We start from the raw sequence: 17822 nt of genomic DNA, 5'->3' as shown, positions 1-17822 counted from the left end.
ACCTTTGACTTTTAAATGAAACAATCATTTCATCTTCTTAGCTTAAAGACAAATTTAAAAAAAATAGACAGACACTGATAACAAAACGAAATCGAAATGATTACCAACATTGAGTTAAATATACTGCAGTATTTAGGACGTATAAATTCAATTCGATTGTGAATTAAGCTGCTTTCCGACAAATATCCATTGTAAACTCGAAACAAAATTCCAGCATCACCTGCAATTGGGCAAGTGGTCATTTTGTTGATAAAATACTGTAATACCTGTGCATTATTTATTATGATTTTTCATATCGATAATGGATTGCTGCTTTCAAGTTTCTGGAAGCATTTACACCAAAGGTTCTAAATAGTAAATTTGAAGTTATCTTCTTTATAAGTGTCCAATGCATTTTCATTTGGTTGACCGTTAAAGATCAACTGTATCGTAGATGACAAAAGATAAACGCTACTTATACTTATTGCGTCCTGTTTTCATTCATGACATCACAGATTGTGACTTATCGCCGGATTTTGTTCCTGAAATAATCAACACGACGAGAGCCAGTAGTTGACGTGTTCATCCTTTGGTCTTATCGTGGTGTTTTAAAAGGGTGCGTATTACATTTACTCTTGTCTTCTATTGTGTGGTGTTTTCTAGTTAATGGTCAATTTTTGTTAGTTATACGTGCAGCAGTCTTGTAAAGACTAGTCAATGAAAACTGTTTTCATGTTTGGTCAAATACTAACTACTGTTAACGTGTAACAATGGTTTATAGTTTTTATGGTTTTTACTATAGCTCATTTACCATTAAGCTAGTGTGTGTTTTTTAGTAAGGTATGTTTTTTAATAACTGGATACATTTCAACAGTTGATGTAACACGATGGTTGTCAAGTTTGGAACAAGAAATGATGACCCATCACGGGCATATTTTGTAGTTTTCCGGATTTTGTATAAGAGTTTCAGTTGCGACATATATGTTGAATCTTTTTGGATTTTTTGTCTTTGTACTCTCAATGTGTCGCCTGTCGTTCTTCGACAGAGTTTGTTTTCCCAGTTAAGGCAAAATGTGCTTGTTAGTATAAAGATGTATCAATATTATTTTTGCATGGTTTCATTAAGTATATCAGTGCGTTATATTTGAAATTTTTATTTTACAGCAAATTCACTTCTATATAAAAATAAGGAGATGTGGTATGATTGCCAATGAGACAACTATCCACCAAAGTTCAAATGAAGTGGTCTGCTTATTGAAACAGAAAGTCTTTCATTAATAATGCCATTGCAAGAACACAATTGAAAGATGCAAAATAACTAAAACAATACAACAATACATGCAATAAAAAGTATTTGATATACATTGACAGGCGGAAACCTGATCATATTTTGATAAGGAATAGGAAATAAAATGTATCCTTTATTCGTGGCGGAGAAAAAGAATATTAATTCTTTTGACGGCAATAACACTACATGTTTTACACTGAAAATCTTCTAACACGTTGTTTTAATATCAACATTATGTTTTGGTAGGAGTCACAGCCACGTCCTTTCCTTTTCCTATTATTTATCATCCGTCTTGTTTGTTCTAATAAGGACATACATTTATCATCTCTGGCTGTGATATCAGCTCCATTAAGTATCAATAAATCAACCTTCTGGACCCTTTCCATTACACTTTGGTCTTCGATCATTTTAAACAGTAACTGTCCCTTGCAATCACAATAATTAACATTATGCCCTAACTTCAAAAGCTTTATTAACAAAAACGATCTTTCCCATCTGATAAAATTTAACAGTCCTTTCGATAAATTGTGTTTCTTCTTGGTAACGCTTCTGTCATTCCATGGTCTATCATCAAAACAGTTATTTGACTTTATTATATCAAATAGTATATGTAATAAATGATAATTACCTGACAGCGGTATTTTATCATTTTCTGCTTTTATTAATTCTTTGACTATTTCAGAATTGTTTAACCATACTGCTATATGTAATGGGGAAATATTATTATCAGTTCCAATTGTAAAATCTGCATTATTTTTAATAAGATATTTCACGATATCAATATTACCGATTTCCGCTGCCTCAAACAGTGGGGTTTTCTTCACACGATCACACAAGTTAACATCGGCTCCATTTCGTATAAGATATTCTATTATATCATTGTGTCCTACTTCTAATGCCCTATGTAATGTAGACCTGTTATATTTATCACAGTGGTTAACGATGGCTCCGTTCTCTACTAGATATTTCACAACGCCATAATGTCCATTTGCTGATGCTCTATGCAATGAAGACCTGCTAAACTCATCACACTGGTTAACATTTGCTCCGTTCTGTACCAGATACTGAACAATGTCATCATGTCCTTTTGATGATGCTAATTCCAATGGGAAATGTGGATAATCATCACATAGATTTATCTGTGCATTGTTTTTGTGAAGAAGATGTACAACTGATAAATGACTAGAATAACAAGCTGCGGTAAGTGGCGTGTGTGTTCTATGTTCATTGTAAAGACAATTAATATTTGTAGTCAAAGGAGTTTTGTTGATACAGTCACCATTAACATATTTCAGTATTAATTTCATCATTTCATCATTACCACAGTATGCCCCTAAAATAAGCAAACTTGACTGTTCGGTAATTTCTGATCCAAACACCATGTCAATACAATCATTGTGTTCTAGAAGAAGTTCAACAATACTTTGTAAAAGACTTGTATGACCATAATATACAATCCAACTTATGACACTTATAGAATATGTATTGTGTAATCCTTCGTGACAAATTAGGTCCTCGAGTAATTCAAGTCTGTTTTGTTCCTCGTATTTGCCCTTTCTTGTATCGTCTTCATCATAATATCGATTGGTCACTTTGGAATCATCTTTTTTCCTATGAAGAATTAGTTTTTTCAATTCTTCATAAGGCTTTTTTCTTAATGTTTTTATAAAAACGTTCAGAAAAGGAGGATAATATAACGACGTATTCATAAAAACATTATATAATTCAAGAGCTTGTAAATCAATGTAAAGTCTCTCAGCCAAATCTTCGTAATGGTCACGATCTATTACAATTAATAGTTCAGTACACGAATCAATATTCTGGTCTCTCTGCACTTCAACTTTTGTAGCTATAAAGTTGCTTTCCATATATTTTACTATCATAAGTGGGTAGCTTTTACCATAGTGATATGCAACAATCTCAAATATTGAATCGTGTATGAAAATAAAGTTATTATCATATCTTATAAGATAGGTACCTACAAAATTTGATAAAGCGTTTTTTATCTGTTTATCCGAAGTACTTAGATTAATTCCACACGTGTTGTATGCATCTTCTTTCATTTCATCGACTGAAATATTACTTATTGATATTTTATTGTTACTGAGCACGTGCAATTTATGGTTACTCAGTACGCATAGTACCAAGGCTGCATATTGAAGAGGAGAAATATGTTCCAACTGATTTAATTCGTGAATAAGGCACTCAAAGGGGTTTGCGAAAAACTGTTCCAAAGTGCCACTAATTTTATGCTTGGTGAAAAAAGCTTACAAAGCAAGGGAAACATTATCTTTGAAGAAGATAAAGCTATATCACTGTAGATATATTCGGTTAAGTCGTCTCTGTATTTACAATGTTTTGCAAGAATGTTTGTCTTTTCGTCGTTGTTTAATGCATTTCCCTTACTTTCGAAATCTACAGTATTCTGTAATACAAAAGATTTTAGCTTAACTGCTTCATTATAGACAGTCTTTCTACAAGTGAACAATAATTTTGACCCTTTACTTATTGCATTCATTATACCGTCTTTGTGATTGTTTACGTTATGATATAATGACATGTCCACAGCAAATATACCGAAGATGTCGTACAATAAAAATATTTGTTTAAATTTTAAATCTGCATATTGTACAATTTCTTCAATTCTGAAGACGGGAACTACCTCCCATCCATTTCTTTCGTAATCAATTGGTACATGTCTTGCTGTAGCTGTTTTCCCACACCCGGGTCCACCAACCAGAACAACAACAGAATGGGACTGTACCATGCATTTTGTATTCTGGTAAACATTCGTTTCACCACAATATAAATCATCATCTTTTTTCCACATTTTTAGCAATTCTGAATGTGTTTCTGAAAAAAAAAAGAATATCAAATGTTGGAGCCGATTTCATTGTGCATCATTTGCATCACGTATGAATTAAACAAAGCATGTTGAAAGCTCTGTATAAAAACAAATGGTATTTGTTATTGCTGAAGGATAAAAACTTAACAAGATATATCTACACCTGAATAAATTTAAATAAGGGTACGTTGCAGACTACCAGCTCCACACCTAACATTACAACCCAGTTTGTTGCCTTTTAATTAACCCCCATATTCTTTTTTTTTTATATTTTTGACATTTCCATGAATATGGTCCACATGAAAATGTAGGAACTTTTGATACGGTTTTGTCATAATACTGAAATTATGTGGGCAGCTTCAAACAGTCAATTGCTGTCAGTGGTTTAGAGAAATGTTACATTTACAAAAGGTGTCCAGTTGTCATAATGCAACAGCGGGTCGAATATGCAAATGTCACCCTGTTTCCCAAAATAATCACCGAAGCGTTTTGTTTGCATAGTCATATCAATTACATAAAATGACAAAAAAAACCAACTTATTATTATAGATCCGCACATTCCTTTCAAAAGAGTAGCGTTCACATGATGTCACACGGCAAAATTCTTTCACAACAAGTTAAATCATAATGTTGGTGGGTTATCTACGTACATGTTATGACAAACTATTCGTGTCAACATGAAATCTTTTAGGCAACTGGTGTCAAAGAAATGTCAATGTCAATGTGTTTTATGCTTCCATATGCAAAAATATTTCAAGGCTAAATACCTTTCGCAGCATTTGTAAACATTGTTATGATGGCGATACAGTATGGTTATGACAAAAACTAATTTTTCTCGTTTGGTTGCTGCTTTATGGACGTAAAGTCTATATTTTTTTTGTAATGATAAACTAGAGAAAAGTAATGGGAACCATCACAGTGTAAATAAGGAAATGGTAATGTAATTTTAAAAGTATTTCTTAATAAAATTAAAATAATTGATTTTTGAAAAAAGAATTAAAATAAAATTGTTGTGTGGTAAGCTGTAAATAAAATAGTTCGGTGACGCATTAGGACAAAGTTTATTATTAACACGGTTCAATTTCTCTGCATATTACATGGTTAAAAATATGCACACTCCTAAAAAATGATTTTAGTTGAGTTTTCGATTGGTTCCCAAAAAATCGCATGGTTTTTTTCAAGTGTTAGCGTTTACAAAAACATTCGATCAGCACTCTATGCCATTGTACAAGGGGTCAAATGCCCGTAATTTTACTTTCATTATCGAAATATTTTAAAGTTAGGTTTGTGGTTTAACCATTTGTCGTGTTTCTTATCTACTGGAAACGTTGGAGTATTGGAGATCTTTGTGATTTGTTAAGCAGAAATTTGCATTCCAGTGAGAATTCGGAATCTTGTAATATACGTTCCCATACATACTCTGAGAGATGTCATTTGAGGTCTTAATTACACTTTAGAGTAAAGTTTTTGGTGCGATGTTTACTAATCCTTCTAAGATGAGAATTTTTTTTATCTTGTGTCGCTTTGTTTTGGATTAAACAACCGAAACTTTAACAATTTTACAACAGGAGAAGTTTTATTCAAGCCTTTAAAAAGTTGTTGGTCTACTTTATCCTGAATTATGTTCCTATTCATTCATTTTGTTACATACATGTACCAAATTAATCCTAAATTCAAAACATTTATTCAAATATTCCACTTGTTTTGAGTTATGATATACATCAATCTTAACAAACATATATTTTACATGTGTGTAAGTACATTTTGTATAGTTTTGACGACTGTTGACTACTAATTTGAAGACATTACATTTTTTTCAAATTGAAAACCACCACCCTTTTGTAAAATCGCATAAGGGATAAATCGTACTTTTTAAAAAGCACGCAGATTCATGCAAACAAAACATTCTCTGAAACTGACAATATCAACATGCTTGATTTCTTGATTCATGATTGACAACATATCTTTTTACATTTAGAGGACGTATTTTTTTCAACAAACAATCGCATTCCCATGGGAACCAACTGTGCTCCTCTTCTTGCCGATTTGTTCCGTTATTCACATGAGGCTGACTTCATACAGGAGCTTCTTAGGAAGAATGAGAAGGTAGTATTTTCCTTTAACATAACGTTCCGCTTAATAGATGATGTCCTCTAACTAAACAATTCAAAGTTTGGTGACTATGTTGAAAGCATCTATCCCATCGAACTTGAAATAAAGGATACGACAAATACAGTTCTACCTCATATCATGACTTACATCTAGAAATTGACAATGAGGGTCGGTTGAAAACAAAACTTTACGACAATTAGATGATTTCAGCTTCCCAATTGTCAACTTTCCATTTCTATGTATCAACATGCCAGCAGCGCCTGCATATTGAGTATTTATCTCCCAGTTAAAACGATATTCCAGAGCTTGCATTTCCTATCATGATTTCCTTAATAAATGGTTGCTGCTTAAAAAAATGAAGCTATTAAACCAAGAGTTCCAAATGGTGAAGTCAAAATCATCCGTTCGAAAATTTTACGGACGCCATCACGAGTTGGTTGACCGTTATGAAATATCTGTTTCACAGATGACGACGGATATCTTCCAATTATCTTAACCATAATCCCGTCTTCTTTTCTTCAAATGTGACCTACAGAATTAGACTTATCACTTACATAAGCAACACGACGGGTGCCACATGTGGAGCAGGATATGCTTACCATTCCGGAGCACCTGATATCATCCCCGGTTTTTGATGGGGTTCTGGTTGCTCAGTCTTAAGTTTTCTATGTTGTGTTTTATATACGAATTGTCTTTTGATGTTTTTCACTTTTTTCCATGGCATTGTCAGTTTGTTTTCAACTTATGAGTTTGAATGTCTTTCCCCTCTCTTTTACAGTGCAAAAATAAATTATGATGGTTCATGGTTCCAATATTTTCGATGAAAAATTTAATATGGCATTTGATCTTGATTATGAAAAGCTGCAACATATTTTCTTTAAACGGCCGCATTAATCTTAAAGTACATTAATATTGACCAACTAATTATAATATTATATAGCGGTGTAATAGTTATGACGATTAATAGAAAATCCTGACTCTGGTAACCTGGCTATAACGACAAATCATTTATAAAATCATCAAACATATAACTATGTCACCAAATTCTTAATTAACATAAACAATCACGATGAGGCAGAAATCAATGACGAGAATCGAACCTTAAGAACCCCTTACATATTAATCCCATCAGAGCTAAATTACTATGTAAGTACACAACAAGATAACGTTAACGCAAACACGAATACACCTTTCTTTAAACTGTTAGCAAAAAAAATAGATTCGCATTTCTTATACAATAACATAAACGGTACAAATCTAACTGCACCATATGCGCATTTCGACAATAAATGTCTCTTAGGTGATGCTCGAGGCCAAAATATCCGAAAATCCAAAATCTAATACAAACTTGAAGGGCTGATCAAATCAAAAAAGACCTAAAGAAGGACAAGGAAACAAAGCTTTGCATGAGGGAGAACTATTCCTTAATTTAAAATAATTTCTAAAATTTTAAAACAGCAAATGTTAATCAAACAATATCCGAAATGTAACCAAAGTACTGGCTACTGGGCTGGTGACACCCTCGGGGACTAACAGCTTATATTATAGATAAAAAAAAGGTCACTAATTATATTGCATTTCAAAATTGTGTGTTCGATTAGGGATTGTACGCTATGGTTTTGAATAACATGTATGATAGTTTAAAATGCTTAAAAGAGTCAAAATGCAAAGACATTTAGCAAGCACACTCTTTTTCATCCCTTGAAGTATATTAGATTACTTTTTCTTCATTAGTTTAATGACATACACCTCAAAGGTGGCCACCAAATTCGAATTTGCATAATATTTCGATGCACAATGCAGTCACGATGGAACACTTGTTTGTGCTTTTTCGGTTTTTTTTTAAAGTGCAGAATATGATGACCTTGTGCAACGCCAAAATATAAGTATCGACAGATACATTTGATTCACATCATCGATGCATTTATCTAATAGGTCTTTTCAGTAGAATTTTAAGAAATATAATTTATCAAAATGCGTCTTTAAGATAAAACATTATGATTACACTCCCACAAAAGAGAGGAGAATGATGTAAAAAGGACATTCAAACTCATAAGTCGAAAATAAACTGACAAAGCCATGGCCATTCGGCGAAAGGGAAGACGGGATTGTGGTTACGACGATAGGAACATGTCCGTCGTCATCTGTAAAACAGAATCCCATTACGGTCAAATAACCCTGTTATTTATTGACTTCATGTCTTTGATTATAATGATGGATGGGTTCTAAGAAGAATTTCCGCCTGAATCAAAGGTATCTTGAAACAAATTAAAGAAATATCCTAAGAAGTCAGTCGTGTACTCTTTTACACTCGAATGTTTGAAACACCCCATTAAACCTATAACTTACATTACAAACAAAAGTTAGAATATCATCTCACTTTCGATTTCATTATTTTTATTTTTTCCGACTTTTTTTTTTTAATCATTTGAAAAGAACTTAATATATATGTCAAGTGATATAACTATGTAATGTTAGATGCGTTTGATGACAAGTACCTGGAGTAATTATACCCTAAAATGGTATTGTCAATAAAATCATCCTACATTCATTCTAAAATTATACTTAAGCATACGATTGCAATCAAATATGTAATTCCCAAAAAGTAGTTTTAGTACCATTAAAGAATTTGAAACTGTAATTGTATTTGGTGTATATGTTCTAGATTGATATCAGCGCATAACATGTATGAGTAATTTGTTTCTGAAATAACTTTCTTCAGATAACTTTTTCTGATAAACAAATAATTGGATTGCAAAATATATAACTATGTTTCAAAACACAACAACATAGGTCAGTATCTAAACACAAGGTACTGTGTAAAGATGGTACCCTCAGTAACTAAAAGTGCCCCAGCAGTAGTATTGACTTAGATGACCTTTGATGAGACAACTGTTTAAAATGTCTTTCTATCTCTTTTGTGTAAAAAAAGGTCATACTTACGTCTGACATTAGGCGGAATATGAAAATTAAGAATAGCGTTTTTGTATTCATAAACATTCTGTTGTAGAGTGTTTATTTCATTCTTCATGGTTTTAATATCTCTCTGAAGATTTTCGGATATTTCATTTTGTATATTTCTATCTAATTTCCGCTTTGACAGGTTGCTCACTTCAACAGATAAAATACCACGGCTTAATCGTACAATAGCCTGAAAAAATAATGATTCATGTCAAATAATAAAGCAAGGAGCTCATATAAACATTGTTCCAGCTATACAGTTGTATTGAAATGATATGAATAAACTTATCATAGATACCTGGATTAACATTTTGTACGACAGACGCGCGTTTCGTCTTCAAAAGATTCACCAAAAGACGCTCGAGTCAAAAAATGTAAAAGGCTAAATAAAGTACGAAGTTGAACAGGATTGAAGACCCAATATTCCAAAAAAAGTTTTGCCACATACAGGTAAGGTAGTCACAAGTTAACATGACACCATACGTGCAAGCAAATACATTAAAACGATTCGGTAAATAGTGAGTCCAACGTTACAAAGGTCTTGTGACAGTTCACAGGTGTATTATCTCAGTTATGTAAGGTCTGAAGGGCAGTAAATAGACGTAGTGTTGATTTTGTTAAGTCTACATTATGATGTAACCAGATATATTGTCGATTTATTCATTTCCGCATGGATATGATTACGCTGCCTGTGTGTACTAAATAAGTATTGCTACATCTGCAGGATTAGTTACAGTTGCTTTGTTTAAAATTGGTAAGAAGGTAATCGGCTGGACAATAAAAAACCAGACATCATCATGACTTAAATAAAAGCAACAAACAATAGTTTACTAAAGTTCTAATCAAACATATGATTGAATAACACAGATAAAATAAAAAGTCGAGGTTGACTTCAGGAGTTCTGGAATGGGTAAACAAGGCTTGTTCCACGAGGGAATCACTAGTGCAGTCATAACCGATTACTAGATTGCACTTTTTACAACGTGTCTTGTCTAACTTTAATGCATTACCAATTACAAAATGTCAGTACAGTTAAATCTTTAACCTATCATGAACGTGTTTTTAAGTTTGTAAATATTGCCAGTTCTTTAAAACACTGAATACCTTCTCACCCCCGATTTTGGTAGGGTGCGTGTTGCTCAGTTTTTAGTATCTATGTTGTGTTTGTGAACTGTTGTTTGTCTTTTCGTCGTTTTTAGTTTTATGCCATGGCGTTGTGAGTTTGTTTTCGACTAATTAGTTTAAATGTTCCTTTGGTATTTTTCTCCTCTCTTTTACTTGTTATTCGACGCTAAAAACCATTATCACTTACAGCTAAATTCGAGGCAACAGTATTTAACCGGTGTTTAAATCTTATAAATCAATTAAGAAGATACTAATAAAAAATTGTCGAAATATCATGACCTCTTAAAAAGCTTGACCGGGTGCGTCGATATATAAGCGTTTCCTGCCATGCATGCATCACAAACCTAGTCAATCCACAGTTAGTGAACATGTAACAATCGGGAATAAGACACAATCAGTAAATTTCAAGACCAGACGACTATTCAGGTATCTAAAGATCTAATACCACAAAAACATACTGCTTTTGAGTTGAGACATATCGTATCGGTCAACTAATTCGTAATGGTGACCCTAAAACTTATGAAGTATTGAATTCGAAAGTTCTTCCACATTACTCTGTTTTATCATTTTTTGTGTAAGGAACACATCTCTAGTTATAATGTCCGTTTAGTTTAAACATGCACAACCGTAGCGTATTGATTAAGATATGTAAAAACTATAATAGAACTTTGAGAAATCCCCCTTACAAAGAAGCAAAACCAATGCCTAGTAACCAATAGTGTATTGATTAATCGAGACCCGGGTTTCGACACGATTCAGATGTAGTTATTGTATCCTTTACTGATTAAAAGTATACAATTCGTCTGAGATACTTTCAATTATGTAAAATGCATTTTTGTTTTGTCTAGCATAATAAAATTAATACAACAATTCCGAAAATGTACTCTTTGAACAATGTAAAAATTTTAAAAAATCACGGAAGATTGATTACGGGACAGATTATAATATAATGTTAGAATCTGTAATTCTAGGTTGCTAATACAATGTATACAACAGGAAACGTGTTCCATGTATCAATACATTATTGCATATACACGTTTAAATACTTTATAAACATAACATCTGAAAACATGACATTCAATTTTATAGAAATGCCTATCGAACATACTTCTCAATACCACACATCTTATTGAAAATTGAAACAATTACAATTTTAAAAGGAAAATGTATACTTTCAATAAGTACATCTAATAAAAAACTTAACATTTAAATGAACATATCTATGAAAAATTAGCTGACCTATTATAAATGCACGCATACTAACGTTGCATAAGTAACCAGCATCTCTAATAGGTCAACACATTTGCCAATTATTTTTCATGTATTTTAACTAATACTGCTCAAAATTACCTTATTAGAAAACTGACTATATTTTGTTGTTGACGCTGTCAACGATACCTTAATTAGTTCGGGAAAAGGTGAAACAAACGTAGTCTTAGGGAGGTGATGGAGAATTGAAATCGAAACATTGGTATAACATTAATCTTCTTTTCCTTTATAAGTGAATGCATGATTAGGAAATCATTCTTTTTTTCTGTGTTGTGTTGTTTTTATGGGAATTTCCAGCTATTTCCCCGTTCGGAATTCATTGGTTGTGTTGGTAGTGTGTATGTATCTCAGGTCTTTTTCCTACGGTTTCTAAATTAAAGTTTTGTGCAAAACATCAATGTAAAGTGGATCAAGCTGTACAGTATTCAGAACATCAGCTTACTTACAACTGTTTATTTAATTAGAAGCCTTGTCGCAAGGGATTGGGGTGTGTTTTTTAGGTTTTGATGGTCCAATCTGACAAACAAAATGAAACATTACGACAAAATAAATACGCCAGTGTAACTATGTTTTGAGTTGATCATAGGTGACATCGAACTCCTAAAGACACCAGAAACACTGGACCTCTTATTTACGTTCACGGTTGGACTCGGATGTGTTTATTTGCAACAAAATAATGGATGGTTGAAATCCATAAGTGCAAGCTTTCTATAAAGCCTTGGTACTCAGGTGCGGTCATGAAACTAATAGTTTCAGATTCAGAAGGTTAGTCCATCCTCATACGTCAGCTTTCAAAAATCTAGTGAAACTAGTAACCATTTCTTCATATTTCTAATCAAGAAGTTCAAACGTTTTCTGTACCAATGATTCCCATTGGTCAGGGATGTTTGATTGATCATCAGTTCTTACTGTTCCTAAACCAACGCTGAAAAGGCGTATCTTATGCAAGTTCACTCATTCCTGTCACTGTCTCGCTATTTTCCGTGGCATGCATCCTATTTTTTTTAGTCGATTATTTTTAGTTGCTCCCGGCTGTGCTTGCTAATTTTAGAGAGGCTCATTATTGTTCTCAATATTTGTGTAGTCGCTTAATTCTTATGTTTTGTCTGTAACATATGAGAGGTGATACTAGTAACCATATCTACCAGATGACAGGAAACTGATGCCACAGCTTCAACATATTAGGTGATCCTTGAACCGGAATTGATGTTATCCTTCACGAAAAAAAAAGTGCCTTTTGGATAATGAATGATGTCATAAATAACTTGACCTAACTTAACGTCATCAGCAACTGTTGTCATGGTTTCCTTGTTTGTTATTATTTTGTTTTGTTTTGTTCGTGCTAAAACCATGGCAACAATAAGGACTGTAGTTGAACATGAATGAGCTGTCTAGAGCAACTCGTCAAAGACCAGGTATCAACATTTAGTTTCTAAAATAAAACCTTTCAAAACCTCAGGTTTTTATTACTCGTTTTAGGTAAATAAAATAAAGACGAACTTCGTTATCTTTCCTTTCTCACCCCCTCCATCTAAACAGAACTCTCTCCCAGAAATGGGGTTTCTTATAGCTTTTGTGCATCGAGCTCATCGCATAGTATTGGTAAGCCGTGTTTCCATCAGACGAGCATTTGTGCAGTTAAGAATGGAATAGGCAATTGGACCGAAAAAGAACTAAATGAAAAACTCATAGGATGATTCATTTCTTTTCCCATATAAGTCAAGTGCACATATTTGTACCTTTATGACGTAGCCCGGTGTTTATTAAGAACAATCGCATATATATATATTCTGGGCATATGCCGGACAGTAAGCGGGTATGTATTCTATTTATTAATGACTAATGTCCACTGGTTTTAAGTATAACTATATATTCACCTACCTGAGATAAATCAGTCCATAAATCGTTGAAGTCCGCGTCTTTTAACTTGAATTCTGTGTTGTGAGCTAATACGTTTCTGCTATGTCGGATCCGTTCTATGTCGTCTTCCTCTGTAATATCTACACGAGATGGTCGTGCACCCCAGCCATGAGTTGGTGCTGATAGAGAAGTAATTGTGTTCCTGATGAGTTTGTACATCAAGGTGAAATCAAAGTTTGATAACTTAACATTACTGGGTACAGCTGAAATTATTACATTGTGTATGAGATAGTGCATCGCTACGATACATGTGTTTGAAAGAGTACTTCTGTCCGTCTTATTGCAGATGTATGTTTTTACTGTTGTGTATCGCAATGTAAGGCAAAACTACATACTGTAAATGTTCAGTCAATGCATCTGGGCATAAAAATCAATTCGCTAATTTCTAGCTTGAAGCAATCTTAAAAGTTTCGTTAGTGTTTCTTTATCGCCAGGCTTGTTCTGTCTATTGCAGAAGATAATGTCTTCCAGTACTGTGTATGACATTGTCGTATGAAATTTCATGAAGTATGGCAACTGATGTTAAGTGTAGAATTGCATCATTTCTGATCAGTAGGTTAACTAATTAACCTTGTTATGAGTAACTGTGAGCCTTCTTCAATACGGTATGGTTCGTTATATTATTAAATATTTTATAATACATTGTACATATATTCCAAACATTGTTTTCTCTTTGTTTTCATCGATAGAAAAAGTTAAATCCTCTGATATTGTTTGAGATCGTTTTTTATCTACAAAACAAAGCATGGCCTAACTTTACCATTCTTATTAAGATTTGATGTAGGATACCGGTAATGAAAATGGAAAAATTGACTTTAAGCGAATTTTATGATACTTCAAAACAATTCCAAGAAATACAAATCACATTTGTATAGATTCAAAAACACATCATAACACCAGGCTTATAATTTGAAATGCTAGGCGCACTTTTTCTCTACACAAAACACATCACTGGCCCTCGATTCAAATCAGTTGGAAAGTGAAATCAAATAATTTGAGAGCATTAAAAACCGAAATTCCTAAAAGGTGTACCAAATACGGCTAAGACAATATATACCTGGGGTAGAAAACCTCAATGTTTTAACATTTATATACAGTAAACTTTCAGGAAAATGAAATGATGATATTATATGTCATCACAGAAGTGCCGACTACAGGCCCGTTGATGTCATCGGGGATGAATCGTTTAAATGCAATGACATCGACCAAATTTACGACAAAGAAAAATATTAACACACACATGTTCATATTTTTCATGTCGGGGCCTTTTATAGCCGGCTATACGGTATAGGTTTTCTCATTTGGCTATAATTGCTTACATCCACTTTATTTGAACTTTGTTGGATAGTTGTCTCATTGGCAATCATACCAAATCTCCTTATTTTTATACAATAACTCATCGGTCTGAGCTGTTTTCTTGAAATTATGAATATTTTGTTAATCAATAATCATAGGGATAATGTCTAAGTGTTTATAGCTAGTGTACCCCAATCTTAAAACTTTGTATTATTATTTCTACTGTGTAATTGTTCTTACATTGCGTCAGTTGAACATGCAAGAACAAGAAAATGTAGTTTACTGTCAGAGAAACTACATAAAACATAAACAAAAACAATGTAAAAACGCGTTAACTTTCGAGTGCACGTAAAACAAATTAACGTGTGACATCTGTTCTAAACGTCCGTTAAAATCTTAATATACAGATAGCAGGTTTTTACATGTAAAACACGTATTAACGTGTTATTTTGAGAAGACATTAGGGGTGAAGGGGGCGATTAGGTACATTATAGTCCTAACAAGAAATATGTTAATTCTTGCATATATAAATTAAATCAAAATAGTGAAATATTAGCCAAATGTGTATATTGTAGTTGAATGAAGATTTGCATGATTTTATTATAGCGTTAGTTCCTTATCAAACACACCTATGCCTAAACGTCATTTATCTGGAAACGGTTCAGATTTTCTAATGATGATGTATGTTAACAGCTTCTATTTTAGCATACGATTACAATACCGTTGACAAACTTCATTTGTATAAGGAAATACTTTCTTCTTGCACAAGATATATAATTTTGGTAGGTACACATGATATGAAGATTGCCTTCCACGAAATATGCTTAAAACATTATTTTCAAATAGAAATTATGCAATAATTCACTGGTGTTTTTTTTCTTGAAAACGTTTATTGAAAAATTTTGAAATTGAAATTCCTGTTCTCCTTGGATGAAGTTCTCAAATGAAATTGTTACTTAATATAACATAATACGAGCAATAGGCGTCAAATATCTTTACTATCGGTATGGCTCCTTATGTATTTGACTTGACGTCCTTTTTCGGAATTATACATAGTGTATTTTATCAATGTTAGGAGATTTGGCATAACATAATAATCAGACGGTCACATTTTAATATAAGATACCTGGAAATAGGACAGCTAATTGAACATTGGTACATTTCCAATTACTATATTTTAGATTGTGCATGTGACTATTCAAGTGTGCTGCCAGTTTATGCTCCGGGACTTTTCTGTTGAAATACAATCGAACTGATTTTGATGCTTTTGTCTGACAGAGGAGGTAATACCGAAGAAAGTTGATTTTCTCTTTCGACAATGATGTAACTGCATCTGAAAAAAATATTGCACAGACTGTAATAAATATGGCTCAGTGTAAGGTAATAATTATTTCAAACAAAACAAAATATTGAGAAAGTTGAGACACTGACACATCGTATCGGTCCACACATTCGCAATATTGATAGTGACCATAAATCTAATATGTAATGTCAATTACAGTCGCTCTTCCTCATAACTTTGTAAGATCAGCTTTTCTTTAAGGATCACACAAGGATACCCTTGTAAATAAACTCCGATAAGTGTGAACATGCACGAGCGTAACGTATGAACTGTTATATGTAACGCTAAACGATGGAACATTTAAATCATTTAATTGAATAAAGATAAAAGTAGTTACTGTCTTTTTGTCTTTGTCTTTTTTTTTTTTTTTTTTTTTTGCCATGACGTTGTCAATTTACTTTCGACTTATGAGTTTGAATGTCCCTTTAGTATCTTTCGCCTCTTTGCTACTGATGAAATGACTATATTGAAAATATCAATGCTATTTAGTCTCCGATGTACATTCGTCTCATTAGCAATCATATCACTTCTTTTTTTAACTTATAACATTAAATTATCAAGTTTTACCGTTGATCAGTTCGGTACTGCTAGATTTATCATGAGGATTGTAATACAAATATTTTTTTCATGGATATATATCGGAACAAAGTCACAAAAAAAAAGTAAATGCAGATCTGTGTTTGCATGTAAGGGACGAACATTCGGTTGGCATGCTGCGGAAGGGGAAGTAGGATTAAGAAAATAGCTTACTAGGCAAATATAAATAATCTCCCAGTGCAGCTTGAAAATAAATAATACTTATTCACAACGATCCAAAACAAATGTTGAATGTATGGGGAAAAAATCCTCTTTCTTAATAAATGAAGACTCATATAAATGGTCTCTTAGTTATTTTTTCTCACTGTAGAAATGAAATTGAACAAAATAGAAGAATTTTTAAGGAAACCCTTGTCGACAAGTACGTTACGAAAAATTCTGTGTTTATATAGAGCGTTGGACTTCAGACCTTAAAACATAACTTCATGTTCATGTCCCATTGCTACTTCAGAGCAAAGGATAAAAAAAACACAGAAAACACTTTGATTTTGACATCAAATCTCAATAGTCCAAATAAAAACTAATAAAGTCTCAAAAAACAAAAAACAGCAAAAGACGAACAAGTCAACGAAACACTGCATAAAGAACTAAAAATTGAGCATTTCAAATCCTACTAAATACTGTTGGTGACCTCATGTACTCTGGAATGGTAATAAAATTATTTCTCCACATGTGGCATCCGTCGTGTTGTTGATGAAAGTACAAAAATGTAATAAATCTCATCAATGATGTCACAATCGAGAAAACGAGGACATGACTGTGGTTACAACAATTAGATTCTCCACAACGGTCTACCAAGTCGTAATGGCGCCTAAACAACTTTCGAAGGAATAACTTCAACGTCACCACTTGGAACCCCTTTCAAGCAGCAACCCTCAATTAAGGGTGGTGCATAAATAGCAGAAGACGCTTAACCTGTCGACGAACCCTGCCTGGATCCTTTTGATTTAATGCGATTTCCTCAGTTTGTTTTTCATACCTTTATTTGTATCTTCTTAATTGTATTTTGAGATTTGAACATCGATAACTTCTGTTCCCTAAATATATACTAAAGAAAGAAAGGTACTTCAATCGTATGAACTCAAACA

General features: G+C 33.0%; 1 protein-coding gene across 1 annotated transcript; it reads right to left on the bottom strand.

Annotated features, from left to right (window-relative positions):
* Nucleotides 1-1458: 1458 nt before the first annotated feature.
* LOC127708184 (ankyrin repeat domain-containing protein 50-like) lies at nt 1459-2927 on the bottom strand. The gene has a single exon (XM_052213032.1). It carries the CDS (start codon nt 2647-2649, stop codon nt 1459-1461), a length of 1191 nt encoding a protein of 396 aa, XP_052068992.1. The 5' UTR covers nt 2650-2927.
* Nucleotides 2928-17822: the final 14895 nt, after the last annotated feature.

The sequence above is a fragment of the Mytilus californianus genome, unplaced genomic scaffold (assembly GCF_021869535.1).
Source record: "Mytilus californianus isolate M0D057914Y unplaced genomic scaffold, xbMytCali1.0.p SCAF_7, whole genome shotgun sequence".
Lineage (NCBI taxonomy): Eukaryota > Metazoa > Mollusca > Bivalvia > Mytilida > Mytilidae > Mytilus > Mytilus californianus.
Note: the sequence above shows the minus strand (reverse complement) of the source record. Positions and strands in the feature narration are given on the sequence as shown.